General features: G+C 42.5%; 1 protein-coding gene across 9 annotated transcripts in view; it reads left to right on the top strand.

Moving 5' to 3' along the window:
• By (focal adhesion protein tensin) overlaps nt 1-16,236 on the top strand; it is a 215,089-nt gene that overhangs the window by 108,489 nt on the left and 90,364 nt on the right. The window contains exons 1-2 of one of the 9 annotated variants that reach the window (XM_076777974.1): nt 5,239-5,735; nt 11,245-11,640. The exons of 7 other annotated variants lie outside the window; for them this stretch is intronic. In XM_076777974.1, coding sequence (XP_076634089.1) covers nt 11,593-11,640 — 48 coding nt within the window. In that variant the 5' untranslated portion in view covers nt 5,239-5,735; nt 11,245-11,592. Of the gene's footprint in view, nt 1-5,238; nt 5,746-11,244; nt 11,641-16,236 lie in introns of those variants that run through there. One more of the 9 variants, XM_076777973.1, reaches the window with a different exon arrangement.

Below are 16,236 nucleotides of genomic sequence, written 5' to 3'. Positions count from 1 at the left end.
CCGCAACCGTGAGCACTTCAGCTTTGGTACTTCAGTTCCCCGCCGATCGGCCAGAGCCACCCACTTTAGTCAGCCACCCACGTGGGCGTGTGTATGAGCAAAGCATACAGTGTTCTCCGGTGTTTGCATTCCTTCCCCACGATTCCCGCCATTTCAACGAGTTAGTGGCGGCGAGCGTACCAAAAACGTAATATCTGACGCCAATATCCCGGCTCCGTTCACACCGGAAAATAACATTCCAACTGCAGCTTTTTACATTCCTCTTGCAATGTTTCGTTAAAATACAACAAATCAACCCTAATGCTTATAAACGTTTGAACAATACCGTCATTGGGAAGGCTATAAAATATCGAGTACACCGTTGAATTTTCACACTCTGATTTGAGCAAATATTGAGAACTGGCATGGCAGTTAACTTATTAACACTTTGACTGTCACGTCATCCATATGTGGGTGACAGGATTTTTCACTTTGAAACTAAAACAATTAATTCTGAAGTTAAGATGTCGAAGAAAATAAATTTACGTCATGCAGTTTACAATAGTCTAAAAGTAATATTTCATCTTGAAGAATATTATACAGTTTTGATCTGACAGTGAACGTGCTAAAGGGTCATTTTGGTTTAAGAGCTCCGAAATTAAGCGATTTTCTTTATAAAAATTTAACACTGGGTTTCCATCTATGCATACGTTTTAAGAAAATAAAAACCAATTAATAAAAAGGAGACGTAACACTAAGCGCACATTTTGCAGTAGAAATCCTTTGTGGTCTCGTTCGTACGATATCACTTGGCCTTTTTCGACGTCCATTATTGTTTGCCAAGCCATCCTTGGGTATTGTTCCTCGACGTCGATACGCCAATCGAGTAGCCACGCTCACGGCATTAAAATCGAAACCATAATAACGCGCGAACGTCTGTGACTGTTGCTCGTTGTCGCGATAACGTTCATGGAAAAGCTGCTGTTCGACTTTACGACACGCGATAGCGACGTGTGCGCGTCAATCGCGTACGAAAATAACGATCGTAGTTTTTCAGTTTAGTTCTACTTCCACTCGATCACACTGGCAGAGTTAATGCAAGTAACGAAAGCCATTAATTTAAATGTTACAAAGTTGTACCACCAATAACTTGGGAGAGCAAATTCTGGCAAACATTTGCATATTCCTCACCATTCTCTGTGACAATCCTATAATATCTTTTGTCAACAACGGACTAAGAGTGCTTACACTCTCTTCCATCACCCTGTTTAATGTCAAGAGTGCATGCGGGACCCACATTCTTCCCCTATTCGCTTCTGCTATCCCACGCAAAGACCTCTGAATGGTATCACGATGTTTCAATCTCTGATGTTTGATGGGATTCCAAACAATTTCACTTTCCCTTCCTACAAACCTAAACAAAACAATTTTGCAAATCTATTCTTCGACAAGAATTCTTCCCAATTCGAGTCTGGAGATTTTCCAGCCACCTGTAAACTTTGCAATTGCCTAGGCGAAAGAGTCCCATAAATAATCAAATAACCCTTTGTCGTGTTTAATTGGTCCAAAGAACGCGACGCTGTCAGATTCCAGGCCGCGTGTAAGAAACGGATTATTTACATTCCGCGAAGCCGCCGGATCGGTATGCAATTACGAGGGAGAGACAGGTCGGGTGGACAATGTCTCATAACTCAGAGTGAACTTCCTTATGACTCCATTGTGAGACGTCCTTGCACAATGGACGTCGTCGATGGTCGCCCGGCGAGAAAGATGGTCTCGATGATGTGTGCCTACCCTTTGGTCGTCCGGGGACCAATCTTCCTCGACCGATGTTTACATGCGTCGGCACAGTCAGAAAGGAACTCGTTCTCCTCGTGCAAACGACTGTGCATTACCGCGGCGAGTATCACGGTTTGCTTCTCGCGTGGGTCGCGAGGGGAACCTTTTTCCGCCTCGTCCGCGCCGGAATATCCTGTACGTGGTCGGGACACGTGGGTGTCGTGCCCACCTTCTTCCGAGTCGTACACCGGGGCATCACGTGTTATTCTCCGACGTCTTTCCTTGATGAATTTCTTGGCGCGTTCACCGTGGTCGGGAATTTCAAGGGAGTCAGCTGCGAGTCAACGTACAGAGTGTCCCAGGAAAATACTTAGGTCTCTTGCACGGGCAGTCTAATGAAAGCTTATGGGGGTACCCTATGTTGCGACCGCGCCGTGCAATTCACGAGGATCGATGTAAGCCTCTCACAAATTCTTGAATCGAAGATTTAAACGTTCTTAACAAACTCCGGAATTAAGGGACACAGTTTGCGTGGCGGTTTGCTGTTTGTAAGAAGAAGCAAGCGAGATGGTAGGTGGAAAGAAGTCGTGGGTCTGCTTAGATGGCAAGACATTGAATAATCGATTGGGAAGTCGATCGAGCACTTGTGAGAGAGTTAAGAACGTAGCCCTCTGTTGGCGAGTGCCGGAAATATCACAACAAGCTGGTTAAGGTATAGAATGCAATCGTGCAATAAATGGTACGCAAGAGTTGATTACTGTTTAAAATAAAGAATCATTACATTTTGCACGTGAAGGTGCGTTGATGAAAGAAACAATAATTATTTTATTACTTTATCTAATCCTAAGGCTGTCATTATAAGGAGATTATAATTATCTTGTTCCCAGTCTTTCTTAATTGCAACTTCGTGCGTAATTAAGGAAAGTATAAAATTGCGAAAGAAATCATTTATACGGTGACTTTTTGACTATGTACTCGAACGTATGACGTGCTGACGTTTGCACAAGATTAATTATCCGAGCGTAGATTTTGCACCTGTATCGGGAAACGTATCCCTTTCTCCGTATCCTAGGCATATGTTTATGATAATTATTTATTGAGCAACAAAGCTCAGGCTAACGCTCGCACGTGCAGATTACGCTGTTGGGCGATCCCTCGTCTGGCAGAGTAAACTCTTCTGATCTTGATTACTCGGTTATTGGCGTTATCGCAATTTCCGTTCCTCCGAAGGCCGATTGTTAAAGCGTCCGCCAAGACGCTAATAACGCATTACGTTCTCTTTCATTGACAGCGATGGAAGCACGTTGCCCAAGAACCGGTTGTTACATCAATCTAGAGTGACAGCTCATTCAAACGAGTCTTTGTAAGAACCAACAATTTAATCGAAAAAACGAATCTTGAAACGCATTCGGCTCGTTACAGCGTCGCGTAGATTGGCATCAAAAAAATTCTCTATGTTTAAATAGAAATTATATCGCAATCGATACCGTGTACCAGTAATGGGACCGATACGATCAGGTATTGATGAGACCCGAGCAATTTGATACCGAAGTACTCAATAAGAAGTATCGAAAGATATCGAATAATACTTCGTATCGAGTTTCGATGTCGAGACGTTTTTTTTATGAATACTCGATATATGGAATATTTTGTTATAAACGTGACAACAGTAAAGAACAAAATTTAATCAAGGAATAGAAAAGTAATCTAACAGGTAACCATAAGTTCGGTTATTTCTTGCAACTTGTATAGGTGTCCTTCGCTTTTAATTTCAAGACATACGAGTTGTAAAATTCCATCGTATGCGTGTAATAGTCTTATCTTCGAGTATGCCTTATATTAGTCAGAACCTATGTATAATTTATGAGAGCCCATATCCACACCTCTCAAATATGTAAATTCAATTATTACGCCTTGTTTGATCCATTCATATCGCTTTGAACAAATACTGTGAATTCGATTTTTAGTTCACGTTGCAAATCGTTACTCATGGATGAGGGATTGATGATAATGGAAGGCAAAAATTAGTTTCTACGTTTTTAGAGTTTATTACAGTAATACAAAATTCAGTATTCTTAAATTCAGCATTTTAAAACTGTTATAATACTCTAACACGTTTCGCTAGTTTATCGTCAGACTACTACCTGTAAAATTTTCTACGAAATCAACATTTTATTTCTAGGAATATTTATATAATCCCATCGAAATTCATGAATTCAGCTTTATTGCCATGAATCTCATCTTAGGAATTAATTTTGTTTAGTTCCTTAATGAAAAATCACCCTTCGATGGTACTTTTCTAATTTTACAGTTCGAATTTCTAAAGAAATGAAAATATCGAATCGGTTTTCTAAAGAACACTAAAATGTTTATTACAACCCAGCGTGTTCGAATCAAATGGGTATCGATTCTGTTTGGTATTTAGTCACGTATGTTCGGTGCCAGATTATAATTTACATGCTGGCGTTGGCGATTGATTCGCGGTTCAGTCTTCCCAAATACAATAGTTGGATTCGAGGAAAATTTAAATTCGTTTCACCCAATTGTTCCGTTGGCGAGTGTCGTGATTCTTCCCGGCGGCGAACGACGATGTCAGTCTGCATACCACAAGGCCCGGATTGGTTACGCAAGCACAGCAGGCGTCGCGGCGCGTCGGTCCGCAGCGGTTGCGACTGCAGGAACTCCTGCCGCAGTTTATAGTCTCGTCCCCACTCTGAATCTCCTCACCGGACTCTCCGGGCTCTCCAGTCTCTTCCTCGGTCGCCGCGACGCGAACTGCCACGGCGATATTCGCGGGAATCGTCCAGGACAACCGCGACGTTAAAGAGGATCATAATCTCGACAGTCCCGAACGCGTCGAGATTCACCGTCGATGTTCAGCTCGAGGACGTTTATAACGAAGTCTCGCAATAACTGTTCCCCGCGACGGGAGGGTTCATAACGACTCGTGTTCATGCGGAGAAGGTTCACGATAACTCTCGTTTACGACGACAGGGTTCATTACGAGGGGTTTAACAACGATTTCCTTTCGTTACGAGACAATTTACGAGAGCAAGGTTCTTGCTCGATCGGTTCGAAGACGATTCTCGTAATGTTACGAAGTTTGGGTCAAGAGGGTTCGATCTTACTTCGATGAGAGATTTCTATAAGAGAATCTTGATACAAAGTTTTATAATAATTCTAGTTTGCAATGAAAATACGTCTGCATCGCGATGAAAGTTTTTCAAAAATTCACCAAAACTATTTTGACTACTTCGATACACTTCGTCGATGCACATAAACATTAATGTAATAAAATAAAAACAACGGATGAAGAGCAAAATTAGTACCACAAAAGTGTTTAGTTTCGATGCAAAACAAAGCTTCGTGAGTATTGAAAATAAAAAGAAAATAATACCGATACAATGTCGTTCGTATATTCCAGTAGCTTAGAGGAGATTTGAAAAATTTTGGCTGGTTTTTCGTCCCGAATGCTCCACCGTGCGACGTTCATCTTACGAATCATTCGTGTAGCGTATCCCGCGATCGCTGGAGAACGGCACACGCGACACTCGGTCTCTGGACGGATCGCGTTCCGCGCGATCTCCGCTGGATCAGCCAGTTGCGGTACGCGCATACGTGTAAGCGCACGCTCGTCGCGCGAGAGGTCTTGACGCTCCGGGCATTTCCGCGGTCGCGGAAAATTGCTAGTTCGACGTAATCGTCCGCTGCCACTTTACGCCGTGTACCGGTCCAATCCACGCGCGTCTTCGCGTACGTTCGTTCGACGGTTGTGTTCGACGATCAACAGTTCGCGAAGTACGATCGTGAGCCTTCCGAAGTGCAGTTTCAGTGTCGGTGATTTTCGATATTCATCAACGAGTGTCTCGTCGAGAAATATATACTCGCGACGACCAATGTAAACCGATTAAATTCAATTTCAACCGTCCGCGTGCCATTGTGTTCGCCTCGACTGAAGTCCCGACGATTGGTAGAAGGTGGGGGGAGGTATCGTCGGAATCGAAGCACGTTTCAGCTCGCTCTCGAGGGTCGTTTCGATTCAATTAAGCCGCGCCATCGATCGCTAAATCAGGGAACTGCGTAATTAGCATCGCGAGTCGTAAAAGTTTTATTGTCACACGGAAAGAACGATGTCGGGAGTGGGCGGAGGGGGAGACCGGACGGATGAAACGTTACCGGAGACCCTCTGCAGATACGATATCTACGAGATCGTCGGAACGGATCTATCTCCCCGGAGCGATGTAAATATTTACGAGGAATATCGTAGACTCGAAGAGCGGGCTCTGGCGTGGTTCGCGCGCGGCACGATCCGCTGCTCGCAGTATGTACGTGGATACGTGTGAGATCACGTAGATCGGAGCTGTCGTCGCGTCCGTGAGAAACTTCGCCGGTTACGCGCGTTTCCACGTTCGCGAAGAAATTCGCTGGGGCCCATTGGATCCTCTTCGAAACACCGCGATTCGAAAATCAATTTTTGTTGTGTATTTATTCGAAGACATTTATCGATTTCCTAATCCTTTGATTAGGAGACCGAGCTTCAACGACGTCATTTAATAGAATATTCATTACATATTGTCTCGTGTTTGTAGCGATCTATTTCGTATTATCAAAAATTGTAATTATGTGTTTTTGTTCAAATTCAATATCTTAACTATCGAATTACTTTTTTTTATAAAACTGGCCATTGTTTGATTTCAAAGATCGATTGTTTTAAGCTGGCTGCAATAAATAGAGTTTGATAGTGTATATAATCGAATAAATCAGAGATTGGTTATAACGACTAGACGAATTGCATCATCTTCTCACAAGCAAAAATTAAGTTTATATTAAACTGTGACCCTTCCAACAACTTTTATGTCGGCTACATGTGTTTAGCCATTTGGTGGAATTCGAACGAATCTCCAATTATAATTAACCCGTATTGATATATTATTGACATCGTATAAGAACCATGAATCTGCGTATCTGATCCGGTTGGCAATAACAACATTAACTATTCAAGGTAGTCTGGAAAGAAGTTTCGTCGGGGTATCATTCGTTCGTTACAAAGCTTCTGAATACTGAATAATCGGATACTCCAAAATTTATTTTGAAAATTCATTTCTTCCCGATGTTCTATATTTCAATTTATGTTGACGCAAGAGATAGTCACATTCGTGCCCAATAAAAATCTATTTACGTACAGTGTGCGCTATCGAAAACCAAAATTAATCATCGATAATAGAAAAATTTGTATAGCTTGACAATATGTAAATGAATATTGACGCGTTCAATAGTTTCCTAACAACAAAATCTCATGGTTTTCAAGTTCTGCAGCTCCAAACTATACACGGACCCTTGAAATAGGCAAAGACTAATAAAACGGTCTAATATTTACGAACGATGGCGTGCATTTACTAAACAACCGATTCCAGTGATCTAATCCGTTAAATTTAGCTGCAAGGATACCGGGTCTGAAACTCCGGAACATCACCTCGACGTTCGTTCGAAAATACGCGCGAACTACCGCTTCGAAATTTCATGTATCGAGTTTCACCGTCAGGCTTCGCGTTCTCCCCGTACGGAGGAATAGTTGAAATTTATGTTCTCCCAGCGGGGAAGGTACCGAGCGAACCCATAATATCCATCGACAAGCATTCTTGCCGGTCTTTCGATCGTCCTCTAACGGCAGTGCACGTTAAACCGCGAACGCAGCGCGCAGACCACGTGAGAACGAAGCCGGACATCTCTTCGGCGCATAGCTCGAGGGAGGATAAACGACCTCTCGGTCCAGATCAAGATTACACCGACGGCAAAACCTCGCGAGATCTCGTGTACAACTCTAATTTAACTGTTGCACACCGTTGTTCCCGGCAAAGTCTCCTTTCGTCGCGTCGCGGAAGAAATTTAGGCTAGCTTTACGTCTCACTGATTCCCATCCGCGCGCAGTGCACGCAACTGCAAACGAATCTTCTTTCAATACTTTAATATTCTCTATTAATAATCTAATATTTTTAAAATAGACAGATTTTAGTCTATTTTTAATGTTTCAACTTCCCGGATACAGTAATCATTAGACTGCGGGTCTTTGGAAGCTTTGTACAGAGCTGTCTCAACCCCTAAATTGATTTTTGCATATTAAGTGCATTTTGTAGTTTTTTGAGAATTAAAATTGTCTATAAAAGCATAAACATCCGTAGTCTAGTAATGATTCTTAAAATGAACATCATTCTGACGCCAATTGTTAGCGATCTCCACGGTTGGGAGGGGTAGAAACGTTCGAGTTGGCCGATAAAACGATATCGTCGCGGAGGAAGCTTTGAATTCGCGAGCCGCGTACGCGCGTTGCGAAATCGACGCGCGAGACAATCGAGCGTTTCGTAATGGCTCGCGACGTGGCATCTGGTTGCATCGACGCGGGAAGCTTCGAGGCACAAAGGATCCTCAGAAACGCGAATTAACCGTTTTCCTGGGAGAGAAACCGCGCGGTGAAACGCAACCATTGTGCCCGTTGGCTATTGACGCACCGCGACGCGTTCGGTTTAACGCTGATTCGTGGCCCACGCGTGTCCGGCAATCACTGGCAATTCACGCGTCGTCGTCGTTATCGTCCCGCGACCGTGACGATACGTCTGTGTCGAGGGCTTGGATCTTCCCACGAGCTCGGAACACGACGAGACGGTTTGTTTTCGGAGCAAACATTGCGCATCGGTTCGCGAAAAATAACATTTTTCCCCGATTCGCAAGAATAATCGACGAGACATCGACAGAGCAAATGAAAAATGACGATCGAACGTTGCCAACGGGGGATTTTTTTTTTTGCAGCGATAGGGATTACGTAACATCGTCGCAGGAACGGATAATCTTCTCCGACCGATTGCGATTAGTCGGTCACGTGACGCGTTATCGTTTAAGCGTATTGACAAAATGGAAAGTTCCTCGGTAGGAAATGTGTGCAATTCGAATCTCTTCGGATTTTATTTTCTTCCCGGACGATACGGTTGCCTGTTGAACTTGATACTATCTCAGCCTTGGAATTATGATACTCATACACCAAATAAATGTTTTTGAAATCGATACCTTTAAATAATTTATTACAAAATATATTAGAATTAACCTTTAAGTAGACAATCTCAAGTGAATCATTTTACTTAATGTTGATTTTGGTAAATGGAAATCAATTGTTCTTTAAAGCATTCAAAAAATAATGAACTAACGGATTACACAAATTTTCAAATAATTGACATATTTTATATAATATTAGTTTAAACTTCGTTCAGATATATGCTTTTATATATTTCATGCAGGAACATTCGTTTGCAATGTGCAGTTTAATTAACTTCACAGATCATTACTCCGATAAGGCAGTAATGCACGTCGGATGATGCTAACCGATAAACATAATCCAAGGATCATAGTTAATTGGTGGCGATGACAGTGAGATTTACACGACGGACTTTGAAAAACAAAACAGAAATTGATTGCGTGTTAGAGATAGGAAAAATTCTTACGTAGATAAAGATTTCGAGTGTAGAATTAAATTTTACTGATCAAACTGCTATACTTTAGTCTTACGATGAAGACGAGCGAAACAAGTTGAAAATATAGAATGCAATGGTTGGTTTTCGGACACGATTTCGCTGGCGTGTCTGTTCGTTACTCGCTGTTTCTACTTATACCGGACGTCCACACTAACCAATATATTTTCGGATTCGATTTTCTTGAAAACGAAAGTTGTACTACGAATAATGAAATAACGTGCCTTTAATATAATAATTGCCTTCGCAGAATCAATTTTGAAAGTCCCACGCTGTGTTCGTTTATGACTGTAAATTCTAATTTGTATCGTAAACCGCGTTACCTAGATTTGCCCGAGAATTCCAAACGGTGAAGTATAAAAACGTCGATCCAAAGTGAAAGTATTCTCTGTAACGACGAACGATGCTCGTTGCATATAAGAAATTCCCCGAGCGCATTTCTCGCGTGTCTCCTCTTCCATTTATTTGTCCGCCGGCGGAACAATTTACGCGACAGATTAACAGCGCGCGTAGATATCCTCCGGTATCGATAAGAATCTAGTCAGGAATCGGTCAGCGCGAGTCGTGAGAACTTCGATCGGCACTGATTTCTCCGGTGTCATTGAGAAACCATACTAGATTTTACACGCCCGTATCTAATAGCCGGTCGATCGAAATCCAGTACCAGCTTGAAACACGATACGCCACCGACGGAAGTACCGGTCGAAGGGAGAAAAGGGATAGAAAGGGGAGGTAGATCTTGGTAATTTCGCGTGGGCGTTGGGAACTAGTTATCGAAGGCTACCAGGTTCGAATCGAGAATGGCAGGTTCGACCTAACGCGGTATTCCCCATCGGGGAATCACCGGTTTAATTTAATTAAAACCTTGGCGAATCGCTAAACACCTGATCCATCCATTTTCATTAAAGACACTGCCTCGGTTTATTACGATGGCTCTTCAAATGATACGAGTTTCAGTCGCGTCCATTTTTCACCGGCGCGCGAAATCAATCATTCTTATTAATTGTATGCTGTGCAATTTCGGTGTCAAATGAGAATAATTACGGTTGCAAATCGTTAACAAGAATAGCTTTCTCGCAGCCGTACCGTTGGAACGTTGAAAGCTAACAGGGCGAGAGTGATGTATCGTTTTTAGTGAAATAATTATTGGGAATCGTAAACGAGCGATTCGATTTACCTTATTTATAATTTATAAGTGTTCAATATGTGGTCGATTTTTTAGACTTTGAATAAACAGTTATATCATTAATTACGCTAGCAGCGTCACAAGTGTGTATCGGTTTATAAAATTACTAATTCCATTTATTTAACGTCCTGGTAGCGAACGCGTTAGCATATTCTACCGTTTTACAGCGAATCGTCTGGTGTAGGCTACACGACGCTTACAAGCAATTCAAACCGACCCGTGACACTTATCGGTTCACCGTAATATGTGACCATCATTAGACCCTGGTAAATGCAATTCTCCTAATTGCTACAGTATTGCAATATCGATAAACTCCTACTTGGTACATATTTCCTTCCCAATACGAAAAACTTACGAATCGAATTAATATTAAACTTCGCTAGACATCCTGCGAATGGGTTACACAAAGCTAACTTACGATTGTCCCACTTGGATTATTTGTATCTTAAAAAGTGTCTACGCTTAAAAGGGATCACTCTGCTATCTTTCTGCGAGAGCACATTAAAATCCAAGCGGTTCGTTCGGAAGAAAAAGCTTCGACTCATCGATTCGCATATTCTCGTTCCCCGCGAATCGATAATCGCTTTCGAAAGGATCTCGTGGGCCTATCTGCGTCAAGTCACGCGAATTCGGGGCGTGGATTCGCGAATGAATGGTTACGCTTTCGAGTGTCACGCGCCGAAGATATCCGCCAAGGCCGCGGTTTCGCGTGTCGTTCGCGTTTCAGTGGCGTGACGAGAACACGCGCGTTCGTCGATACCGATTTCGCAGAACTTATTTCAGGTGACATCCGTCGATGCAACGTCGAAGTAATTAGGAGACGAGGCTCCGGCGCGTGCGTCGTAGAAGATCGTTTGGACTAAGTATGCTGGCTCGAAAGAAAACTGCCGACGGATCGTACGATAGAGACGGTAGTGCACGACACTCTGTCGCAATTTGCGCGTCGCGCCATCGACTATTTATGCGTACGAAAGGACGCGGATGACTCTGAGAGCGTGAACGAGATCAACGATCGCGAGACGAAAAGAAAGAGAAAAAAGGGACTTGTGACGTTCGACGAGGCGCCATTCCCGCGTGTCTTCGTCTTTGGTCGCTTCCTGCGGCAAGTTCGACGCGAGGAATGCCCGCGGGATGAAGGCAAAGTTGTCGCGAAAAGAGCTGGACAGCCTCTTCAGCGAGGTATGGTTCGACGATGGAAACATTTACTGCGTTGCAACATGTGAAATCGTATCCCTTTCGAGGCCTAAAGTAGTTCAATTATATTAACGTGTCTCGAAATAATAATAATATTAACATTTCTTACCCAGGTACAACAACTAATAGAAATTAACTCTTGCTCGATTGGCAGTTTGCAAAATTAAATTACGAACGACTTTACGAGTGAAAAAATCCAGAATTTTAAACGACAGAAGGATCGTTGGAATTTAAGAAACAGACAACACTTTATGACTGATATCAATTTTACTTTCCGACGAGAATCAAAAGGAGGTCCGGTAAAATAGATTTTTAGTTAACTTTACTATATTGATAAACGAACTATAAGGTAGAATTTGCTAGAGTAATGTTACTAACGAATCCAATTAGTTGGTTTGAAAAATGTTACGTATCATTATGAAATCATGAACTTGTACGTTCAATTTATTATCTCAGCTATTTTGTAACGTTTTACTTATCTGTTAATCGACGTGTCGACATTCAATTCGCGTATTGAACTTGTCCTGCATCATTAATTTGACATAGATAAATCGATTCGTGTATGCAATGACTGCTAGTGAAATTTACAACTGCGCTGAATTCTTTCTATATTGCCGTGTTCCATTTAGTTCGACAATCGAGCAATTGATTTGTTGACACTTTGCGATCGTATAAATATTTTCGTTCGCGCATAATAAAACCGAACCTTTCCTAAACCACTTAATACCTGGAGATAAGAAATGGATTTTATACAACGATCTTCAGGGCTTTTTAGTAGGTAAACAATTTGAAAATGTCAACGCGCTAAAGCGTTTAACAACGTGATGTTTTTAGTTAGATGACAAAATACTATCAAGCTGTGGCATTGAGGTGGTTAATTAAATATAACAAATAATCGCACTTGAACCTTTCTTCGATATAATGTCTCGGTTGTATACTGTTTAACAAAGGTATAATTATTTCTTGCACTTAAATAAATTAAACGTGGGCTGAAGAACGTAACACAAAGCTAGTCTAAACATGACCAATGTCTGATTTTAAATCAGACTTTAGATTTAATCGAGATATCTTTGTCTCTGTCATTCCTTCGTTTGATGTTTTGTGATTTCGTAATATTTTGTCATGTATTATTTTTCTACGTTATTTTGCTTTGCTACCATATTTTTGAGCAGTATAAATTCACACATCTCATCGACCAAACGTTCGTAAATCTTTCTCGTCGCTTGAAGAGAGTAATATAACCTTTCCGTTGACGTTCGTTTCAATATAAATAATCGGATAGAACTCGATCTTAAGCCTGACGCGAAAACATGCTACATACGAGCGGTCATTTATCAACCTCAGCCTCTGCGGTTCTATAATTAAATTCTTTCCGCGCACACGTGTCACTGTAAAGTACGCGTAACATCAGATAAGCGATATTTTCCTATCGGGATCTCGTATCAGCCTTTTTGGAACAACACTTTAGCTAATTGATTCGATATTGACGAGCCGTTTCTAATCTCCCTCGACGTAATTAACAATAATTCGATATATAATACGCGATGAATCGATTATACGCGTCCGCGATCCTCCCTTTTCACCGTGGAATTAATTAAGAACCGAACGACACCGCGTTCCCTAATTGTGCCGCGTGCACGTTGCTCCACATTCCCATGTGTGTTTTCCTTTATCGACGCCGTGGTATCCGACCATCGAGATCACGCTGTAAGATCAACCGTTATCTATCACGTAATTCCCGCGCAGGGAACACGGACGCGTTCAGGACAAACGCGAGCACGGTCGAGCGACTTACGAGCAACACGGAAATTGATTGCACCGCATTGACGCCTGTGCAGCCGAACGAGCAGCAACACTTCTTCCAGCCGGTCGAGTTTTTCCTCCTTTTGTCCCCGGGCACGGTCGGTGTCGTGCGTTATTGCTTAAACGACGCCGTGGCAGCTGGGATTAGAGACAATTAATTTTTTACGACCTCGCGGTTGAAACGCTTGACGCAATTGCATATCGCCGCGACACGCTTTGCATGTTCGAATGGCAAAAGCTGGGCTGCTAACAATGTCCAGACGTCGACTGGTTCCACCTTTTACGACCAATCGACGATAAATTGGCTTGCAACTTTATATTGCTAGGATTTTTATTACATACGAGAGAGTTGTTGCTGTTGTAGGAATGAAAAAGAGAGGGTATGTTCGATTGAACGGTCGAGCATTTGCGAGAAAGGTGTTGTGCCGGTAGCCCTCTATCGGCGAGCGCGGGAAACGTCGCCACAGGGTCGATAAAATGAAATTTACTTTACGTAACAATTTGAAATGATAACGAACGGATAAAAAATGGGAATATTATATAACGATTTACAATGTTTATCGTTATCATTTTTATCGGGCCAACAACTATGACTTATTCGTTGTTCGAAATTCTTATGCGGATAAGAATTTTTCTCGTAGTCTTAGCCACAGTTTGACAAAGGCTCACGATTAATGGGACGATCCCCCGCGTGTGAATCGACGTTATCAAACCGATGTGGCACACGGTCGCTTGTGAGTTACTTTTTAGGCGTGTCGCTGGGTTCTTGGAAGTGCATCGCGTTTGGTGCACGCTATTGACCCACCTGTCGAGATAAAAGCGCCGCTCTGCACGCTCGCGAGGAATTATCGGGCGTATAAATCGTAATCCCTCCAATTGTCACTATCGATGTGTATTCGAATCTAAACGTATCATGCACCTGAGCAGCCCAAGTATCTCCTACGCGACGTAGCGCCCGTGAAACTGTCCCTTTATGCAATCGCGTGTTTTCTTCCGTTCTTGTTGTCTGTTACTTCCTTGTTGCTTTAATTAAAACCACGCCTTTATTTACACTGGGAGTTGGTGATCGTGGCTGGTGTAAATGCGGTGTACCGTATCCGGAAAGCGACCTCCACGATCGACCGGATCGATATACCCGGAACGCCGAGAACGTATCTGTTCGATCTCGATCGTGCTGGATCACTCCAAAGCGCTGGATCTCGTTCTAGAGGCGACGTTTAAATCTCTACTAGTTTGCAGCTTGCAATTCGTGTGCGATCGAATTATTATTAAACAACTTATTTAACCACGAGAATGAAAACATCGCAAAGGTGCTGTACGGGTGGCTTATTGTTGTAAGAATATGTATATTTTACTATTTCCTAGTAAGCGATATAGTAGGAGGAAAATAAAGTAGAGAGTGGATGGTCGAGTACTTGTGAGAGAGACAAGAACGTAGCCCTCTGGTGGCGAGCGCGGGAACACAGTGCAAAAAACGCCTCGTAATTGGGTTTTTGCATCTAAATGGAGATTATTTAAAGTGTCATAAGTTGTTTACTCTGAAACCAGTAAAGATATCGACTTCATTAATTTTGTTAACCAAGTGGCTAGTCTTTTAACAAATTCTATCGAGGCGAAGGAAGAAATGGATATCCTAGACTTTCTTAAATGTAATTCAGTCACGGAATCACTTTCGTTAGACGTAAAATGAGAAATTATCGTGTTCGGTATACGAAGTAGAGTTCTATCGTGGTAATAGAACAGATATGCTATTATCGACTTAACGGATTAAGTTGTTCGTCCACTCGTGTGCCATTGTATTAGGATTAGAGAGAAGGAAACTATCGGCGACCTGGATTGCTCGAATGCTCGGGGAACAGTCGTCGAAGGATTCGAAATCGATTCGCGGTTTGGTCGTCCGATCGACGCGTTCCTTTTGCCTCTGCAAAAAAATCTCTACGGAATGCTGCATTTGTTTCGCCGCGAGAGCGAAGGATTCCGTGCTCGTTTTCGTACGTTACGCGAGGGAAGATTGATCGCTCCTGACGTGAAACTTTAGCGCAACGAATGGAACGTTTCTAGATGTAAAAAGATGCGTGGAGAACGGATTTTTAAACGAGGTTCTGCGTCGTTGAATTCATGAGGCGCTCATAGAAATTCACGCGCGGATCGAAATAGAGAAGAGCCAGACACGCGTATGTATTCTGCGCAAAGATATACACATAATGTATCGATCGAAAGAAGCCACCTAAATATTGTTTTTAATGATACGTATATTCCTCTGTATTGCACCTTGAAGTCAATGAAAGAATACATTTGTTAAACGATTTTTAAATTGAATTTTTGTCGTCATTTTTTGTGTATTATCTAATTGACGATCTTAATAAAATCGAGCCTATCAAAATGTCAAGAAACATTATTAATGACGTGTTCGATGTTGTCAGTTCCGCCCTTTCGCTTTGTTTCTTCTGATTGGTAGGGAAGTCCCTCGAATGCGACGTAAGCTTCGTCACGGAATTGCCATCACGTTGTTCGTACCTTCTTTTCCTCCTCGACGCTGATTCGTTTGGAATCCTCCAGTTTCGCGGTAGAAAAATACGTCACGAACGTGCTGTGACTTTCTATCGTGAGGAGGCAAATCGAGACGTCGAAGGGTGCTGGACACAGAATCGAAAACAGTCAGACCAGATGGCGTGGTTTCAGAAAAAGCGACCGCAATTCCTTCTTTCACCGAGCCGCGGCACTTTAGCGCGTAATTAACCGTCGACGTAACGAGAGAAATTGCGCTCATTGCGCCGG

The sequence above is a fragment of the Colletes latitarsis genome, chromosome 11, assembly GCF_051014445.1.
Source record: "Colletes latitarsis isolate SP2378_abdomen chromosome 11, iyColLati1, whole genome shotgun sequence".
In the NCBI taxonomy this organism is placed as follows: domain Eukaryota; kingdom Metazoa; phylum Arthropoda; class Insecta; order Hymenoptera; family Colletidae; genus Colletes; species Colletes latitarsis.
Note: the sequence above shows the minus strand (reverse complement) of the source record. Positions and strands in the feature narration are given on the sequence as shown.